The sequence below is a fragment of the Schistocerca piceifrons genome, chromosome 7 (assembly GCF_021461385.2).
Source record: "Schistocerca piceifrons isolate TAMUIC-IGC-003096 chromosome 7, iqSchPice1.1, whole genome shotgun sequence".
NCBI lineage: Eukaryota > Metazoa > Arthropoda > Insecta > Orthoptera > Acrididae > Schistocerca > Schistocerca piceifrons.
In genome coordinates, this window is record NC_060144.1 from 418,683,488 (window position 1) to 418,702,392 (window position 18,905).

An 18,905-nucleotide genomic window follows, 5' to 3' on the forward strand; every position below is an offset into this window, starting at 1 on the left:
CTGAGCACTATGGGACTTAACTTCTGAGGTCATCAGTCCCCTAGAACTTAGGACTACTTAAACCTAACTAACCTAAGGACATCACACGCATCCAAGCAGGAGGCAGAATTCGAACCCGCGACCGTAGCGGCCGCGCGATTCCAGACTGTAGCGCCTAGAACCGCTGCGTCACTCCGCCCGGCCATACACTTGTTGTGATATGATATAGTCTTTACCAGCGCAACACTACGCCTTTCCCTTCTTCATCGCAAGCGAAACATCTTATCAAACACCAACCTCATATTCTTTGTGGATTGGCATGCTTCTAGTTATCTCGATAAATAAACAGACACTGACTGAATGCCTCAGTAACAATAGTTAATATACAACGTAAAACCAAAGCAAATTACAAAGTACTTTTCAACTAAAAGAATACATGCTTACATTGCTATTATGACCTTGCTTGTTTACTAGCTATGTAATCACTGTGTGTGAATCTCTTGATGAAGCGACACATTTACATGCGTTACTGTATGCAAACGGTACTGACCACATAACACTGCAACTATAAAATAATTTTGAGCACTATTGTACGGCGGTAAGTGGGTGCAATGGAGTTGATGGTAAAATGCGGAAGAGTAACCTTAGACGATGTGATTTGTATGGCTGCGAGGGGAGTAGGTAAGATGAAAGATACACAGAGAGACCAAGAGGAAGAGTGGTAGAGTCGGATTATTTTCTTTTTTCTTTTTTTTTTTTTTTTTTTTTACTGTTGGGATAGGGAGATAACTATACAACTGAATAAAGGGGGATAAATAGAGGGAAAAAATGTTCAAATGTGTGTGAATTCTTAAGGGCCCAAACTGCTGAGGGCATAATTCCCTAGACATACACACTACTTAAACTGACATGCTCTAAGAACAACACACACAGCCATGGAGGACTCGAACCTCCGGCGGGAGGAGCTGCGCCATCCGTGACAAGGCGCCTCAAACCGCGCGGCCACTCCAATCGGCGCAATAGAGAGAATGAGGTAGAAAAGACAGAGTGGAGTAATGCATGGAATAGATAACACTTATAAGCAAAATGCGTCTTTAAAAGTTGAGTAGAAAAAAACGATTGTAGTCTAATTTCTGTGTTAGTATTAAGTAATTGTATGAGTCGGTATACAGTATTCTGTAACTGCTGTATAACAATTAAGAAGGCAGACGCCACATTATTTATTCTAGAAAATAGAGAAAAATTACAGCTAGATGCGGAATAGTGCCCTCGACGTCAAGTACCCATAAGACTCCACGAATTGTATTAAGTGAGCAGCAAAGCTGCACAATAGTTAATTAAAATACTTGTCGCACTTGTTTTTATTGTCGAACTGCCCTCCTTCGGCGTCTGTTTGTACCGAAATTATGAACCGCACTAAATTTAGTTATAGGCATTTCTGTACTGTCAGTGTGCATTGAAGAGCGCTATGGCGTCCAAGTGTGTGTCTCATAGTTTTTGCAAGAAATATGACGAGCTTTGGGGTGATGTGGGGTCATGTTCGCTGATGCTTCCTAATAATGCTAGGCGTCCTTTAGTTTTCACTGATCCCTCGACGCAGAGAGTTGACCGATCTATTAGGGTCTTGTAACAATGACTGCAGCTTACTACCTACGTCAGTAAATTGATACCCTGTTTCTCAACAAGTAACGATGAATGTCTCTTAGTACTTTTAGAAGCGAATCAATTTTCCTAGGCCTATCGTGCTGAATGATGGCCTGCCGCTTCTCGGGTGAAGAGCCAGCATTAATGATGCCTACAATCACTGGTCTCTAATAACTGTCACTCCCCTTTACGTAATCTGGCGTTTGTCGCAAGCTCGTGATAAATAACATTCTATTTTGCAGTATAAGTTAAGAGCAGGGATTTTCGGGTTAGAAGCAATGATTGCATGCACAGCTAATGTGGCAAACATCTGCAGTTCACTCACCCGTAGCCACGTGGCTCCGCTGGCGGGCCACGAGAGGTTGTACGACCTGTAGGTACCCGTGTCCCGACCCCACGAGGGCGAGAAACCAAATTCCGCAGACCTCACAACCATAGTTGTGTATGAGTTCAAAGCAAAGAAGTCCGCAGATCCTGCGAAAGATACGCCAGCGGTTAGTACAGTAGCCACGAAAGCAGAAACTGCAGGATACAGAAAGAACTACAATGTGTAGAAACGTTGGAGGAAGCACTGGCAAATGCGTTCGCTAATCTGGAAGAACCCCTGAGTATCGAAGTCACCTGTGCAGTACGAGCGATATATACCGAATGCCTCACTGTTGAATCGTTGCCAACACAAACGACAAGAGACGAAGGCGCTGTGAACTGAAGAAAATAATAAATGGAAGCATAATATTACTCATTCAAGTTAAAGCGATGTAATAAAAAGAGGAGTAATTGTGCCTACTTCACTCGTCAGCGACATCCTCACCGTGGACAATGTCGCGTGTGGTATACCTATCCGGCAGCATTCCTTGCTTTCCGTAGCCAAGACAAATGGGTTGCAATATCTCTGATAAATATTGGAAGAATTTGCAATAGAAGTTATTTCCCTGACAGGTGTAAGTTATGGAAATGTAAGTACTGGAATATATGGAGTCATCTGTTTCCCTCGGACGACCTCTCTTAATAGATGACTTTAAGATTTCCATAAACTCTCCTGTGTTTTGCGTGGTGACCGATCAATCGTCAGATGAAACTAACTTTACAGAGTTGTGGACGAAATCGTGGCCGATCCTTTTTTTCGCAAATTTCTATACAATTTCCATCTGTCTGTTATGTACCAGGTAAAATAAAATGATTTATTAGGCGCTCTATAGTGGCCATACCCTGAGAGTTCACACGAAGGATAAAGTATTTCTTCGATTCTACAGGCCCGAAGGATCCAAATATCCTTTGGCGTATGTACGACTTGTGAGATACAACTCGTCAATATCTACGACTTTGTTGTGACCACCGATGGGGACATTTTCGTTTGTGACAATGACATAACACACTTCGCGACAGAATCTATAATAGTTACACATGATCACGATAGACTGTTCACTTTCAGAAGCAATGGTATCTAATCCATAGATCCTCACCCAGTAGCATAGATAATGACACTCTTTTCAATGCTCAACTTTTACTTGTAAAACAGGGTATTGTTCCTTATTGATGTCTTCTCTTACATTTTGTGCAATGCACTCGAATTATAACTCGAAATCACAGGTTTTCTTGTAAAATTTAGCGCTTGTCTGACAGTGACATTGGACGTATTTTTTTCCGCAGTTGGCAACAAGATGTACTCCCAACAAAACTCTAAGCACTTTCCCACAGTACATATTCGAGGAATTAATTTCTGTCACTACTATTTGTAGCATTGTATGATATTCCCTTGGAAATGAAGAAAACAAATTCACTGCTTCGACTGTGAGGGACTCGATATACATCGCTCGTGTTGTACACGTAACTTCGATGCCCAAGACTTCCAATTTTGCCAGCATTCAACCAAGGCAGCATACAGTAATGTAGAATAGAAAATAATGCACAACGCAAGGAGGGGCTGCAGGAATGAGTAGCAAAACTGAAGGCAGGAAGTATGACTGCACCTTTAGCAGGTGTACTGACCGTTGATCATCCTTTTCTCCTCGTCTGTGAAGCTGGGCAGCCGAGACCTGGGTCGACCCTCGGCTCTGCTGTTGTTGTCCACACGTTCTCGCACCACAGCCGGGTAGTCGCCGTCCACGAAGATAGGGTTCGCGAACAGACCCAACTATAAAAGATGCATCATATGATAACCACTTCACACAGGGCTAGTGAAATCTGTCTTTGCATTCAACTTACGTTCTCTTTCCTAGCGTTTGGCCCATTCCATTAAGGTCTCTGTTTTCATGATATTACGAAATTATTTTATTTGAGATTGTAGACTGGACACTCTTCCACAGTCGTCATTTGACCTAAGGGAGTTAAGTTACGTGCCACAGTTGTCTGCGAAACGTGTATTATTGTTCTCTTTGTTATCATAACTTAACTGTTCGTGCATCGTATTTTATGAGGAGTAGATTGAGGACCAGCCCAGCACTTGCCAGAACGAGCGTGGTAAACCAGATAAGAACTAGGGTCAGGTAGGCTGGTGCATCAGAACAATGGTAATTAATCTGAATATGCAGTTACTGTCTGGATCTGACTAACCTGCTTATCTCGTAATATAGCGAGCTGTATAGTAAACTATATAAGCTCGTCTCTACGTCTTAACCTAGAACAGAGAGCAAAATCGAGGAACAAGGTAAGAATTAATGAGAAATCTGTCTCATATTCATAGCTACATTCTGAAACTGTCGTTTGCTATAAACAACAATTTTAGACCAGAGTCTGTCTTCACATTTTCCGTAAAGTGTTACTGAACTGTTCCTGTAATGGAATACTGTGCGAAGCCTGGTACTTTAGCAGAACATCTTTTTCATTTTGATGGTTAATAAAATGTAAAAAAATGAGGAACACTTGTTTTATTCATTGAAAGCTACAATTTCAGATCATAACTAATAACATAGATACCGTAATAAAATTTAAAACCAATTAAAGACGTTAATGCAGAGAAAACGCAATGTTATTGAGAGCTACTTCCCACAGAACACTGGTATTCTGTGGAACAAAGTGTACCCTAAAGTTATGCCAATATACAGGATGTCCCAGAAATGTTGTGACAAACCTCGAGGAGTTGTAGAGGGAGTCTTGAGAAACAAATAGAGGATTGGAACCTGTGCCCAGCAACGTCATCCAACGAAGCTACAGAACGTCGAAGTGATAGGGGCCAGCGCCTGCCAATATTCCACCCCTTCAGCAGTAAACGTGACTTTGTACACTGACGGACTGTAAGCGGAATGTCTCGCAGTATTATCTGTTAGTCAGTCATCACAACCTATTGCCGCGATGGCAAGAGAAGAAGATAGATTTAGTTGCTGGGAGGAAGGACCCTGTCTCTTACGAATGGGATGCTCTGTTGGCTCTGTTTATGATGGCTGTGGACAGGAGTATCCACCTGCAGTCTATTTTTCTCCCAGAACCCTATAAAATCTACGATGTTTTTGTCGTACAGAAGTAAATACACTTCTTTTCCTCTTCTTCCGGTTCATATCCGTACCGGATGTTGGCAACTATCTTGTCTTTCCTGTCACTTGCAGCTCTAATTAGCTCTGTAGATGTTTAGAGGTCCACGTTGTGATGTTCTTAAACCAGGATATCCTTCTCCGGTTAACGCTTCTCTTCCCTGTTATTTTTCCTTCAGGACGATCTGGAGGAGATGGTAACTGTTGTTGTTCCACATGACGTGTCCCAGGTACTGAATCTTTCTTGCTTTTACTTCGGCAAGTACTTCTTTCTCTTTCTTCATTCTACGTAGAACCTCGACATTTTTGATATGCACTGTCGACGGAATTCTTAACATTTTCCTGTATAGCCACATCTCAAAAGCCTCCATCCGCTTACTCAACGATTCTGTCAATGTTTCAACACCATAGAAGTGGGTGGTAAATATGTAGCAGCGTTGAAGTCTGATCTTCGTCGTCATTGCTAAGCCATGATTCTTGAAAAGGTTACTCATCTTATTGAAGACAGCCCTGGCTTTACACTGCGGATGGTAAACCTGCGTTCTAAACCGTCATCCAACAAGGCAACAGAGCACTTCATTCGTAAGAGACTTGGCCTTTTTACGGAGCACCTACATCCATCATCTCCACTGACGATCGCGCCAATCAGTCACGATTGATGAGTAACAAACAACTTTGCGAGACCTTCCACCTACGGTCACGCTTTCTGTCGAACGGGTGCCCTAATGGCAGGCATCGGCACATGTTATTTCGACGCTCTGCAGAGTCATTAGATGACGTGATAAGACAATGATTTCTATTTTCTGTTTGGTCCTCGAGTTACTCTGTACAATTCCTCGAAGTTTGTCGCAACATTTCCAGGGCATCCTGCATAAGGTGAAACGTTGTTAGCAAAATGATCCAAAAATTCTTGACTGATTTGCTTCAGTTTCTTACACAACTAATAAATATTCGGACATACATACGATGTACATTTTGTAAACCTTGATGTCTATGTTTTCAGTTACAAGTGAGCGAGAGAAAGAAAATGCTGTGATCTGCTATAAAAATCTCTGATTTCATTATTAGCACAACCTCTGTGACTCTTATCCGTTTTGTAGCTTTTTATGTCAAATTCAGTGACTTACGTGTTAATTATGTCATCGTGATAACGAATGGGACAGTAATATTATATACATAATCATGCAAAAACCATGTTTAAGAAATTATGCTTATGGAACTAATGAGGTGCAGCATGGTTTTCATGGTCATAACTGCATCTGTAACGTCTCAAACAGTCTAATGGTTGCTCAGTTCCTTGATCATCGCCTCCCATCATACTAAATTTAACTTCGTAGTGTCTGTCTGAGATGTGTGTTGCTGGATGAAATTCTCCCATTCTACTACGAAAGCAGGTTCACGAATTTTTGTGTGAAAATTTTCATGGAATACTAATAAGTGAAACATATTTTCTTATTCTCATCGCACATTCGTGAGATGATGATTGGTTTCGATTGCTCGAGCAATCATCTTCAATTAATTAAAATTTCTTTACTGTGAATAATGTGCAGCAGAAACATGTAGCGGGTGAGTTTTATTAACACAGTACATGTTGGTATTACATGTGACGACTTGCTTATTGTAACGACATTTTTAACTATTGAATGTGATCGCTAGGACAGTAGAAACGAGCCATCATTTTATAAATGAGCAATCAACTCGAACAAATTTTACATATAAGTTGCATAACCTTGACTGTGACAAGTCTTATAACACTAATGACTGCATTTTTATGTGTGTCCCCAAGTTGGCATTTTTCATTGATTTGCCTACACCCTCTAGTTACTGAAGCAATATTATCATTTAGCCCGTTGTTCTTCTTTCGAAACAGTTACCGTCATGTATAGGGATAGATCCCTATATTATACAAACGACAGTATCTCAGTATTCGGGCTGGAATACAAACCCTACCTAGCACCTACACCTTCAACTAAACATCTCTCATCCTTAGATTTCTAGTTGCTGCTAATTACTGCTTCAAATATAACTCCTGTTGTGTACCCTTAATATAACGATCAGTTAATAGGTATCCATTTGCGATATTCAATAGGAATAAGTAATATATTCTACATTGTATTTCAGTCGAAAACCCTGATTCTTAAGTGTTCTTTCATTGATGTGTCAGGGCTATGATAAGAGCTAGTAGGGATTAATTGGTACGTTTTTGATCGCTATCGGACATTCTTCAACAAATGATTCAACGAAAGGAATAATCGTACTGAAAACCTCCAGCCAACATGAATCCTCCAGTGTTATATATTATTTTCGATTTACAGTGGCTCTTGACACATGCCTTATGCGAAAAAATTTCTAAGGATGTTATAAATGTTAAAGTATTAAAAGACACCTAATTATATCAATAAATCACGGACTATAAACTATTTAAACTTCAGTCGAGGTCAAGCAGAGCACGTTAGGAAGGCGAAGTTCCCCTACCTCAAACTGCAAAATACGCTCCTGGGCTGCCAGGTTTTCCTCCTCATCGTTGTAAGGTTCGTACCAGTTGGTGCTCACCGTGATGCCGATTCTGCCTGCAAAAGATACGGTAAAATATCACAGTAGATTACATCGCCAACAAATGATGTGGCATCAGAGACCGTCCTACGCTTTTATGATGTAAAACAGACACCTTAGTTCTCCATTACATGATGAATTCTTTTGCAAGTCTTCTTTCCTATGTAGCAGGTCCCATTCGTCTACCTACCACTTTCAAAGCCCATATGAATCGCTAATAAATACAATATAAGCTTTTCTATGCCATGCCGCGCGGGATTAGCTGAGCGATCTAGGGCGCTGCAGTCATGGACTGTGCGGCTGGTTCCGGCGGAGGTTCGAATCCTACCTCGGGCATGGGTGTGGGTGTTTGTCCTTAGGATAATTTAGGTTAAGTCGTGTGTAAGCTGTTAAGTCCCATCGCTAAAGTGGGCCCAGAAATGACATATGGACATTTCTGTCTTCTCAATGAACACGCGTTCCTCTCTCAAAACACCGTCAATAAGCCATTCGCTTTATTATTGAGTTCTTTAAACACTACCTTAAAGTTTCTTCCCATTTGTCCCTCGTACCTCATATCATAATCCTTACTCTTTATTTGAATTAAAAATATTCTTGGTTGCAACTTGCTCGTTTATTAACAACGCGTTTCACTTTCGTGGAGTATCTTCATATTATCTTAAAATTTTCCTTTAACAACGTATTAGAGATGAGAAAACTGCTCTGTGCTAGACTAAAACACGTGTGGAATCAGATGGAAACAACCGTGAATGACATTTCATCCTGACACTTTCTTTCGTAACCTACCGCTTTCTCCATCCAGTTCTCCACTATGCCAATCTTATGCTTTAACCTCTATTCCAATTTGTTGTCCGTCCTGAATGCAATTTTCACCAACAACTTATTCGAATTACCGGCGTTAGGTTTAATGTTTGCGGTTGGGCATTTTGTATGGATGCACACGATGCAACATAGGTGTAGATTTGGTTCGTAGAATTTACTACGACTTGACATATGATGTTCGTAGATTTTATAACAGACTGTGGTATCGTTAGGGACTGTGAGACAAGCGCTGCAGGAACGTGCTATCTTTTGTAGGTGAAAGAGACTGCCTTCAGTTTACACCTGAGCCTTGAGAGTACAATACGTCGACATGAGCTGTCCAATGAAGAATTTCATGTTTGACAATGAATGTTGGCTGCTAGATTTTTACTTCCGATGTTATTAATGGCACAAAAGTTTTGACGTAAGTTACATTACAGGACGATAGAAGTATTTTTATATGCGTGTCAGTACGTATAGAATTACGATTTATTGAGTTGTTTCCTTGTTTTATAGCACTTGATACTGGGATTATGTAGTCCCGAAATATGTTGAGGTAAAAATATCACACGTTTGATAAATTGTGCGTAACACTGTCAATACGGTGTTGTTTTTACCTTTCATTTTATTTGATGAATAAATAATGATTGCACTTAATACACACATATTTGCTTCTTGTACTGGTGAAGTAGATTATCTGACATCATTTTCGGGTAGAATGCGACAGCACTTTAGACGAGGCCAATTGAACAATTCTCGCACGCTTTGGCGCCGAAGTCGACGGCTTCTCCTTTTCACATGGAGAAATTGCTTTCTTTATTGGCGATACCACTAAGTAAACCGCAGATATACATTTTATACAGCTTCGTCGTCAGTAAATATAATGTAAGAAACTCGTACTTCTGATGACATGCTAGCTATAAAACAACTGCAGGTAGGACAATAATGATCACTTGAGAATGTCACTTGAATTTGTCTGAAATGGAAAACATTGAAAATTAAGCACGCTACGGAAAAAACAACGTATTCCACAAAACTCGTCTCAAACATTTTGTTAATGGCCTAATATTTAGAGAAGAACTGAAACAGACAAAAAAATGGCGAAACCATTCCAGAAGCGTTGCATAGCGTGGAGCAGATATGTCTCCTGCCTACATTTCAACATAATAAATATGGAAATCAATATTACAGCATAGCGGAGCAGCGCACAGATATTTAATTATAAAAACTGCGGAATCGGGAACGGAGGTACATGTGACACCTACAGACTGAATTCCGTGTGGACAGATCTTTAGGGCACAGCCTGGTGAAAAGATCATCTGATAAGACGCATCCTTTTTTTTATCAAGGAATGGTCAATTTGTTTATGGTTGGATGGATGAAGTTCTCAGCACTTGCCCAGAGATGACGAGTCTCGCACAGGTTAGACTAGGGTGGAAAGCTGCATCGAACCAGTCTTCGGATTGAAGTCTACTACAGCAAATATAACAAGAGAAAATATGAAACTGAAATTTCTAGCGCATTTCGCGGGACATCAGACTGAGAGTCATCTTCACGGGAAACACTTTCAATCTCGAGACCAAATGATTATAAATGAAATGATGTATAGTGCCTCCACGAAAAGGTAGAGCTCCTTCTGGTGGTTCTGTCGAACCATTCAGTACTGCCTCCCTTGCCGCCATAGAAAGTTAAACTCTGCCGCCCTCCAAATTACAATAGCACAAGAAACTGATGTTTCTGTTTTTCGACAGATATTAGCTGATCTGACAAGATTTTGTACCTAAGAGTTGTGTTGATTTGGGGGGAAAAGACCAAACAGCAAGGTCGTCGGTCTCCTCGGATTAGGGAAGAATGGGGAAGAAAGTCGGCCGTGCCCTGTCCAAAGAACCATTCCGGTAATTGGCTGAAGTGATTTAGGGAAATCACGGAAAATCTAAACCAAGACGCGGGATTGAACCGTCGTCCTCATGAATGCGCGTCCAGTGTGCTAACCACTACGCCACCTCGCTCGGTACCTGAGAGTCAAACTGATCTGAAACACTAGCTGTCACGCATCATTATTCGATTGATTTCAAAATAAGTCATGTCTTACAATTTACAACACCTTTCTAAAAGTAGTGTTATCTACACCAATAATCATATACTCTGTCAATGTCTTCTGTTCCCTGTCAGTTATTTAGACGGATAATTTTCAAAAGTCGTCATGAAGAAGGTCAACTCACCATTCTGCGTGGAGCGGTACTGCTCGTCGTAGAGGCGGTAGACTTTTGCGTGGGCTCTGATGACGGTGTGTGTAGCCAAATAGTTGCCGATGCCGCGAGCTTTCTGCGACGGAGCCTGGCCTCCGCTTGTTGAATAGCCGCGTACGAACGTGATTGGTTCGTTGAATGTTGTCCACCATTTTACCTACAAGAGAAACGTGGTACCTTTATACCGTTACCCGCCACTGATTTTACATGGGTACATGCCAAATTGTGGGTGTATACTGGATTGTAGCGTCTTAGAATAACTTTCTTGAAACTATTCTATCTTGCCCGAACATGTTTAGCCCAATTGATGTTGGTACCGATCAGAGAACATGGAATCTCACATCCACGGTGACAGTTATTGAACTACAAGAAAGAAACGCAAATTATTTACAAACTACGGCGTGCACACACTTTATTCAACATTTAAACGTCACTACAGATGTTAGAATTTATCTTATGACATGCTCGATATGTCTGCCATCAGTGGCGATAATGTGGCGCAGATGAATAACAAAATTCTTCATGACGCGCTGAAGCGCCCTAACATCGATGCCGCCGATGGCCTCCAGAATGGCTATCTCAACAATAGGGTTTCTGCTGTACACTTTGTCTTTAATATAGCCCCACAAAAAGACTCGCTTGTATTCAGATCTGGAGAATATGGCGGCCAATCGAGCCCCATGCCAGTGGCCCCTGAGTGCCCCAGAGCCAAAATGCGGTTCCCCAAACTACTCTTACAGGACATAAAACACTCTCCTGCTTCGATGGGGTCGAGCTCCGTCTTGCATGAACCACACCTTGTCGAAATCAGGGTAACGTTGGATAATGGGGAAGAAAGTACCTTCCAAAACCTACACATACCTTTCGGTAGTCACTGTGCCGTAAAGGAATATCTCACAGATTATTCCGTGAGTGGACCTTGCACAAAAACCTGTTGAGGGTGAGGAAACTTCTCGATCGCGGAATGCGGATTCTCAGTCCCACAAATGCGCCAGTTTCGATTTTTGACGAACCCATGCAAATGAAAGTGGGCTTCGTCGCTAAAACAAGCCATATTCATATCAAAGTCCTGTTCGTCAATTCTGTGAAGAATAGTGTTGGCGGAACACAACCGCTGTTTCATGGCGCTGGGGCTAAAGGCTAATAGGTATGAATTTAGTACGGGAAAAGATGAAGGTCGTCAACAACAATTTGTCGCACTGTCTCCTGGTTGATTCGGACCTGTTTTACAGCTAGTCTGATCGATTTCTTGGGGCTAGTTTGGAACACAGCGAGTGTCTTCTCAATGTCTGCAGGCGGTTTGACTCTTTTTGGATGACCAACATTGCCAACACTGTAATCACGGACACTACCCGTTCTCTCAAATTTCCGAATCAAATTCTTGATTGTTAGCACACTTGGACCAGTTGTCTTCGGCTTGAACTCGGTCGCAGACTTCCTTTGAGCCGCAGCTGCTCTGTTATGGCTCGCATTGTAGGTCTTCACAATGGCTACATGCTCAGGCACGCTGTACCGTGACATTTTCAGCTGAAAATGGCCGGGAACGCCAAGGCGCGTGGGCATGCGCATACTAATTTCCATCATGCCCCGTGCCAACTGCTCAGGTTGAACGTCCTAACGCAACCCGTTCACAAGTTGTGGTGATTTTACTTCATATTATTCAATAATTGTCACCCTGTATGTTAAATTTAGGGAAACGAGTCATGTTTGGCTTTCTTGCCTATGCAACAGTCAGCTACTGAAAAACTCAAGATTTGAAAAACAGTCGACTCCATGGATGTTTGGCAGTTAATGCGAATTTTGACTACGTCATATGTGACATGTGTGACAACAAAAGGTATATTTTGTTTTGGATTCACATGGACTTGCTAGTGACTGAATTGGTTGTGACGATACAAACGTTGAGGAGAGGCAAACTCGTATAATTTACAAAATATGTTTGGCTAACAAAGACCTACAATGTTTATTTATATGTTACAAAACCGTAATTTTAGAAGAGATATAACTCGCTAAAATCTGTAGCACCTGAATCTCTGTCATGCAGTCACAATGCAGCCCAAATCACTGTTTTCTGGATTACTAAAATACTGTAACTAAAATATCTGACGGACACTAGAATGCGAAGAACCACATTATCTACTGACATGACTATTAACTGTCGATACATCATGCAGTGGAGAAATGTCTAACTCTATTATACCGTCGTGAACAAGAGCTGTCAGAACTTGATTGTAGTCTAGATTCGGGTAAGTACTTGATGTCCATGATTCCTAAGTAAGAGCTACGTAAGGAATCACAGAATCATTCCATGACGTCAAGGTTTCAAGTGGCCTAATCTGTCATCTGGAAATAACACGTTACTTACGGAAGGTAGTGTTATTCAGTGTAACTGCTGTCGTCGTTGTAGCGTGAATATCTAGCTCGTTAATACACTCCTGGAAATTGAAATAAGAACACCGTGAATTCATTGTCCCAGGAAGGGGAAACTTTATTGACACATTCCTGGGGTCAGATACATCACATGATCACACTGACAGAACCACAGGCACATAGACACAGGCAACAGAGCATGCACAATGTCGGCACTAGTACAGTGTATATCCACCTTTCGCAGCAATGCAGGCTGCTATGCTCCCATGGAGACGATCGTAGAGATGCTGGATGTAGTCCTGTGGAACGGCTTGACATGCCATTTCCTCCTGGCGCCTCAGTTGGACCAGCGTTCGTGCTGGACGTGCAGACCGCGTGAGACGACGCTTCATCCAGTCCCAAACATGCTCAATGGGTGACAGATCCGGAGATCTTGCTGGCCAGGGTAGTTGACTTCCACCTTCTAGAGCACGTTGGGTGGCACGGGATACATGCGGACGTGCATTGTCCTGTTGGAACAGCAAGTTCCCTTGCCGGTCTAGGAATGGTAGAACTATGGGTTCGATGACGGTTTGGGTGTACCGTGCACTATTCAGTGTCCCCTCGACGATCACCAGTGGTGTACGGCCAGTGTAGGAGATCGCTCCCCACACCATGGTGCCGGGTGTTGGCCCTGTGTGCCTCGGTCGTATGCAGTCCTGATTGTGGCGCTCACCTGCACGGCGCCAAACACGCATACGACCATCATTGGCACCAAGGCAGAAGCGACTCTCATCGCTGAAGACGACACGTCTCCATTCGTCCCTCCATTCACGCCTGTCGCGACACCACTGGAGGCGAGCTGCACGATGTTGGGGCGTGAGCGGAAGACGGCCTAACGGTGTGCGGGACCGTAGCCCAGCTTCATGGAGACGGTTGCGAATGGTCCTCGCCGATACCCCAGGAGCAACAGTGTCCCTAATTTGCTGGGAAGTGGCGGTGCGGTCCCCTACGGCACTGCGTAGGATCCTACGGTCTTGGCGTGCATCCGTGCGTCGCTGCGGTCCGGTCCCAGGTCGACGGGCACGTGCACCTTCCGCCGACCACTGGCGACAACATCGATGTACTGTGGAGACCTCACGCCCCACGTGTTGAGCAATTCGGCGGTACGTCCACCCGGCCTCCCGCATGCCCACTATACGCCCTCGCTCAAAGTCCGTCAACTGCACATACGGTTCACGTCCACGCTGTCGCGGCATGCTACCAGTGTTAAAGACTGCGATGGAGCTCCGTATGCCACGGCAAACTGGCTGACACTGACGGCGGCGGTGCACAAATGCTGCGCAGCTAGCGCCATTCGACGGCCAACACCGCGGTTCTTGGTGTGTCCGCTGTGCCGTGCGTGTGATCATTGCTTGTACAGCCCTCTCGCAGTGTCCGGAGCAAGTATGGTGGGTCTGACACACCGGTGTCAATGTGTTCTTTTTTCCATTTCCAGGAGTGTAGTTTTATCAGTACACCTTCGCTCACGCACAAACTTTATCCGTAAATCTTGGCAATTAATGTTATTTTCATTAATTTAAGTGCATTTCTCCATAAGATTGCTTGCATGCAGTCAGCTACAACGGAATCGTTGAAGCAGAAAATACTATAGGAAATACACAGTTCTCTGCCAAAGACAAAGAAAATGAATGATTCGAGGATAAGTGCTGAAAGTGCCAAATATTTATGTTACAAATAGCCCAAAATTTAGCGACAGAAAACATATTTCATTGTATCACAATGTACTAATGTATCCATCGTTTCCTTTCACAGGTGTGTACTTTTACTTTACACTCTGTCGTGAACTGGGATCACCTTATAGCCGATGTGTCTTAAGATCATTTTCAGTTTTACTGCCACCTCTTCCTTGTCCTGTTCTGTAACTATACCGCGCAACAGAATTAAGGAGTCAGTCTTTCGGAACACCGTAATTTCCTCCCGTTGCGACTAATAAGTTTGAAATTTCACTCAAAAGTGCCTGCAGCGTCCCTCTGTAACTGTTCAAAAGCGTGGAGTCCTTGCGATGTCACACTCTAGGTCCACAAAGCATTAAAGATCATGGTTTTGCCATACTCGAAAAAAGACCAAAGGTCAGAATTTCTTGTTATATGTAAAATGTGTTAATGGTGGCACATTCACACCAAATTTCACCAAAATTCTGGCCAAATCACCACGGACGTGTCACACGATGGGATGGTCGGCTTAAACACATTTAACTCCTTTTGCTGCCTCTGCGATGAACGTCAGAACCGCGACACTGAGAGTTGAAATCAAGTGGTTTTTTGCGTGTGGCCGAGGAAAGCATTTCAATCACACTGACGCTCAGAATCAACACGAGAAGGCGTAAGGGGGTGGCATAGCAGGCGTCAATGAAATCACAGCCGGCCTGGGTGGCCGAGCGGTTCCAGGCGCTTCAGTCTGGAATTGCACGACCGCTACGGTCGCAGGTTCGAATCCTACCTCGGGCATGGATGTGTGTGATGTCTTTAGGTAAGTTAGGTTTAAGTAGTTCTATGTTCTAGGGGACTGATAACCTCAGCAGTTAAGTCCCGTAGTGCTCAGAGCCCTTTGAATGAAATTACATCTTTCCCTTTGGCGTTGATTCCCACACATTTCACCGTCAAAAACAACAGTTTGCAGTTTGATGATCAATAGGAAGACGTTCCTGACAATCTTTGATCCTGCTGACATCTCCCTGACGCTTCAAACCGTCTCTATGGACATCGGAGGCTAACAGCCCTACTTAACGTGACCTCAACAATTTTCGGTGTGAGGGCAATTTTTTCTTTGGTATCCACGTTGAAACCGCTATGTATCGTTCAAAAACTTCCGACGTTATGTGAACCTGACCTAAAGCAGGAAACGGTAATTATGCTTTTCTGCTCCTGTGGACAGATCGTGGAACGGTGTGGCATTGACAAATGCGTGGATACAAGGACAAAGCCTACCCTCCTCCCGTTCAGCATTATCCTCCGTGGCACCCTCCCTGATTTATTGAGGATTCTTAAGATGAGCATTTCCAGAGAATACCTACGAAGTAGTCCTAGGCACCTGCAGGCAGGAAAATGACATGAGAGGTGTGTCAAGTGGTTGCCTGAATGCAAACACTTAGGGTTACTTTGCAGGGTTTCTCTGTAAAGGGACATTTTTAAAATTCTCAATAAATGGGGGCGGAAGCCACCGAGGGTTTCGCCGAACTTGGAAGTTGGATGTGGCTTTCTTAGAGGGAAACTTCACAGTTTTATTCACTCATGCCTCAATGTCGCAGCCTTCTGTGATCACACCAAAGGAGAGTGTGAAACAGGAGCACTGAAACAGCGTAAACACCCTTTGCTGCTTCGGACTACGTTCAGACTTCGTCGAATGGTTTCGAACGATCCATAGTAGCTCTATCCTGTACACCAAAGCACAAATCGCGCACGCAATGCGCTCCAAATGAGTGATATTACATTCAGTGGTGTTACCAGGTTACGATGTCGTTGGAGATGGATTGAAGCTTCAGGGAGGTGTCAGCGGTATCACAGATTATCAACAACGTTGCTCATCTATCGCACACTAGATAGTCGTTTTCGACCGCGAAATGTGTAGGAATCAATATCCGAAGGAGAGGTGTGATTTTCTCGACGCTCTTTATACGCCAGACCCTGAGACCTTTTCTTGCAGATTGTGACTGACAATTTGCCTAAAATGTTTTCCTTGTACTCATAACAAAGCCGAGTGACTTCAACGCCGGGCATCGCGTTCCATCACGGAGGCGTCATAACAGGGGATGAACAGTTGGGAACAGAGGGTGTGGTGGCCTTCCCATCGTGTAAAACGTCCGCTGCGGCGTTGATCCGAATTCTGGTGAAATTCGGTACCAATGTGAGATCATTAACCCATTTTACAAGTCCGATTGACTTCTGACCTATGGTGTCTTTTCACTTACGTCGACATCTTGCAGTTTGAAGCGTCTTCGAGCACGAGGGTGACGCTCCAGATCGCTACGCTTTTGCTGCGTTAAAAAGGAAGGTTGTAGACACCTTTGAGGATAATTTCAAACTTATGCGTCGTGATGGGAGACAGATATCTGGTTTCAAAAAGATGATCCTTTGCGCAGTGTAATATGCTGCGGACGCTGTGCGTACTTTCAGAACCCTTATTTGTTCAACCCGAACCTGCAAAAGTGGAATTCCATTACTAGCTACATGGTACTACCAATGCATATTTCCAACCACTAATGTTCACAAGTTATTGGTATGGTATGAATTATACGAGCGAAGTTTTTTTATAAGCTCAGTTATAGGTGACTGACTGCATGTTAACATAAAGTGAAGCCCACGTTTCATTTTTCTAGATTTATATTTGGTTTCCGGTCATTACATGGAAGTGAATCTTTGTATCTCTACGACACTAGGTTCATAACCACTTGAAACCACTGTCTTGGTGACTGAAACAGGTCATGGTGTTAGAAAATAAAATTGCAACTGGTGCCTTTATTTATGTCAATGACTGAAGTTGCGGACCTATCATGTTAAACATGCTGCACATAGAAATGGAGTTTTTCTGAAGCCCTGGCTGTTCGTTACAGCAGTCATAGTCACATCGGAGAGAACGAGTCATATTTAAAGGCCTGAAATCGCAGCCGTTATTTAGCTCTCTTTCAATTTTTGATCATGGCCTGAAGCATTCTTCACTACGAATGTACATCTTTAACATTACTCTCAACTGTTCCGAGAAATGAAGAAATAAATCACTTTAGCTCGTACAGTCTACATCTACATTGACATCTACATACAGATTCCGCAAGTCACCGCGTGGAGTAGGGTACCATGTACCGCTACTAGTCATTTCCTTTCCCGCTCCACTCACAAACAGACCTAGGGTAAAACGACTTTCTGTATGTGCCCGTGTGAGCCCTAATTTCTCTGATCCAATCCTCATGATCCTTAAGAGAAATGCACGTTGGCGTCAGTAGAATCGTTCTGCAGTCAGCATCAAATACCGGTTCTCTAAATTTCCTCAATGGCGTTTCTCGAAAAGAACATTTCCTTCCCTCCAGTGATTCGCATTTGAGTTCTGGAAGCGTGTTCGTAATATTTGCGTATTGTTAGAACTTGCCAGTAAGACATCCTGCAACCCACCTCTGAATTGCTTAGATACCTTCCTTCACTCGACCACTACTCAACAATAGGTGGTACTAATATCTTATATGTTGTCTTCTCTAAAGATGAAACACACTTTCCTAAAATCTCTGTAAGTCAATCATTTTAGACATGGTTGCGGGACTCGGCTGTTCGATACAGGATTCCAAATTAAACATCTTTCAGCCGTCTAGTTTCCAACCTTATTTTATTTGGCAACCAGTTCCTGCGTTTTACTACGCCGTCTTTCTTAAAATTCTCCCAATAAACGGAAGTCGATCATTCGCCTCTCCTACTACAGTCCTTATATTCTCATTCTATTTCATACTGCTTCGCAACGTCACGCCTAGTCATTTAATCGACGTGGCTATGTCAGGCAGCACACTGCTTTAACTTAAATATCTGCATTTAGAGCTAGCAGTCATTCTTCACATCAAATGTAAGCTTTGTGTAAGTCATCTCGCACCTCCTACAGTCAGAAAATGACGACACCTTCCTATACATTCCAACATCGTAATTAAACAGTAGCAGTTACCCTGTCCGAACGATCATTTATGTATATAGAACATTATAACGGTCCTGTCCCTCTTCTGTACGGCACTCCTGACGACGCCCTTTTTTCTGATGACGCTAACCGTCGAGGGCAACACATACTTTACTTGCTTGCTCACCAGGGAGATTGTCGCCCCAAGCAACAT

The 18,905-nt window shown here is 43.1% G+C and overlaps 1 protein-coding gene across 1 annotated transcript in view; it reads right to left on the bottom strand.

Annotated features, from left to right (window-relative positions):
• Nucleotides 1–18,905, bottom strand: part of LOC124805748 (myrosinase 1-like) — a 51,174-nt gene that overhangs the window by 19,544 nt on the left and 12,725 nt on the right. The window contains exons 5-8 of the mRNA XM_047266316.1: nucleotides 10,667–10,850; nucleotides 7,566–7,660; nucleotides 3,613–3,757; nucleotides 1,949–2,097 (exon numbers count right to left, since the gene is read on the bottom strand). Coding sequence (XP_047122272.1) covers nucleotides 1,949–2,097; nucleotides 3,613–3,757; nucleotides 7,566–7,660; nucleotides 10,667–10,850 — 573 coding nt within the window. The remainder of the gene's footprint in view (nucleotides 1–1,948; nucleotides 2,098–3,612; nucleotides 3,758–7,565; nucleotides 7,661–10,666; nucleotides 10,851–18,905) is intronic.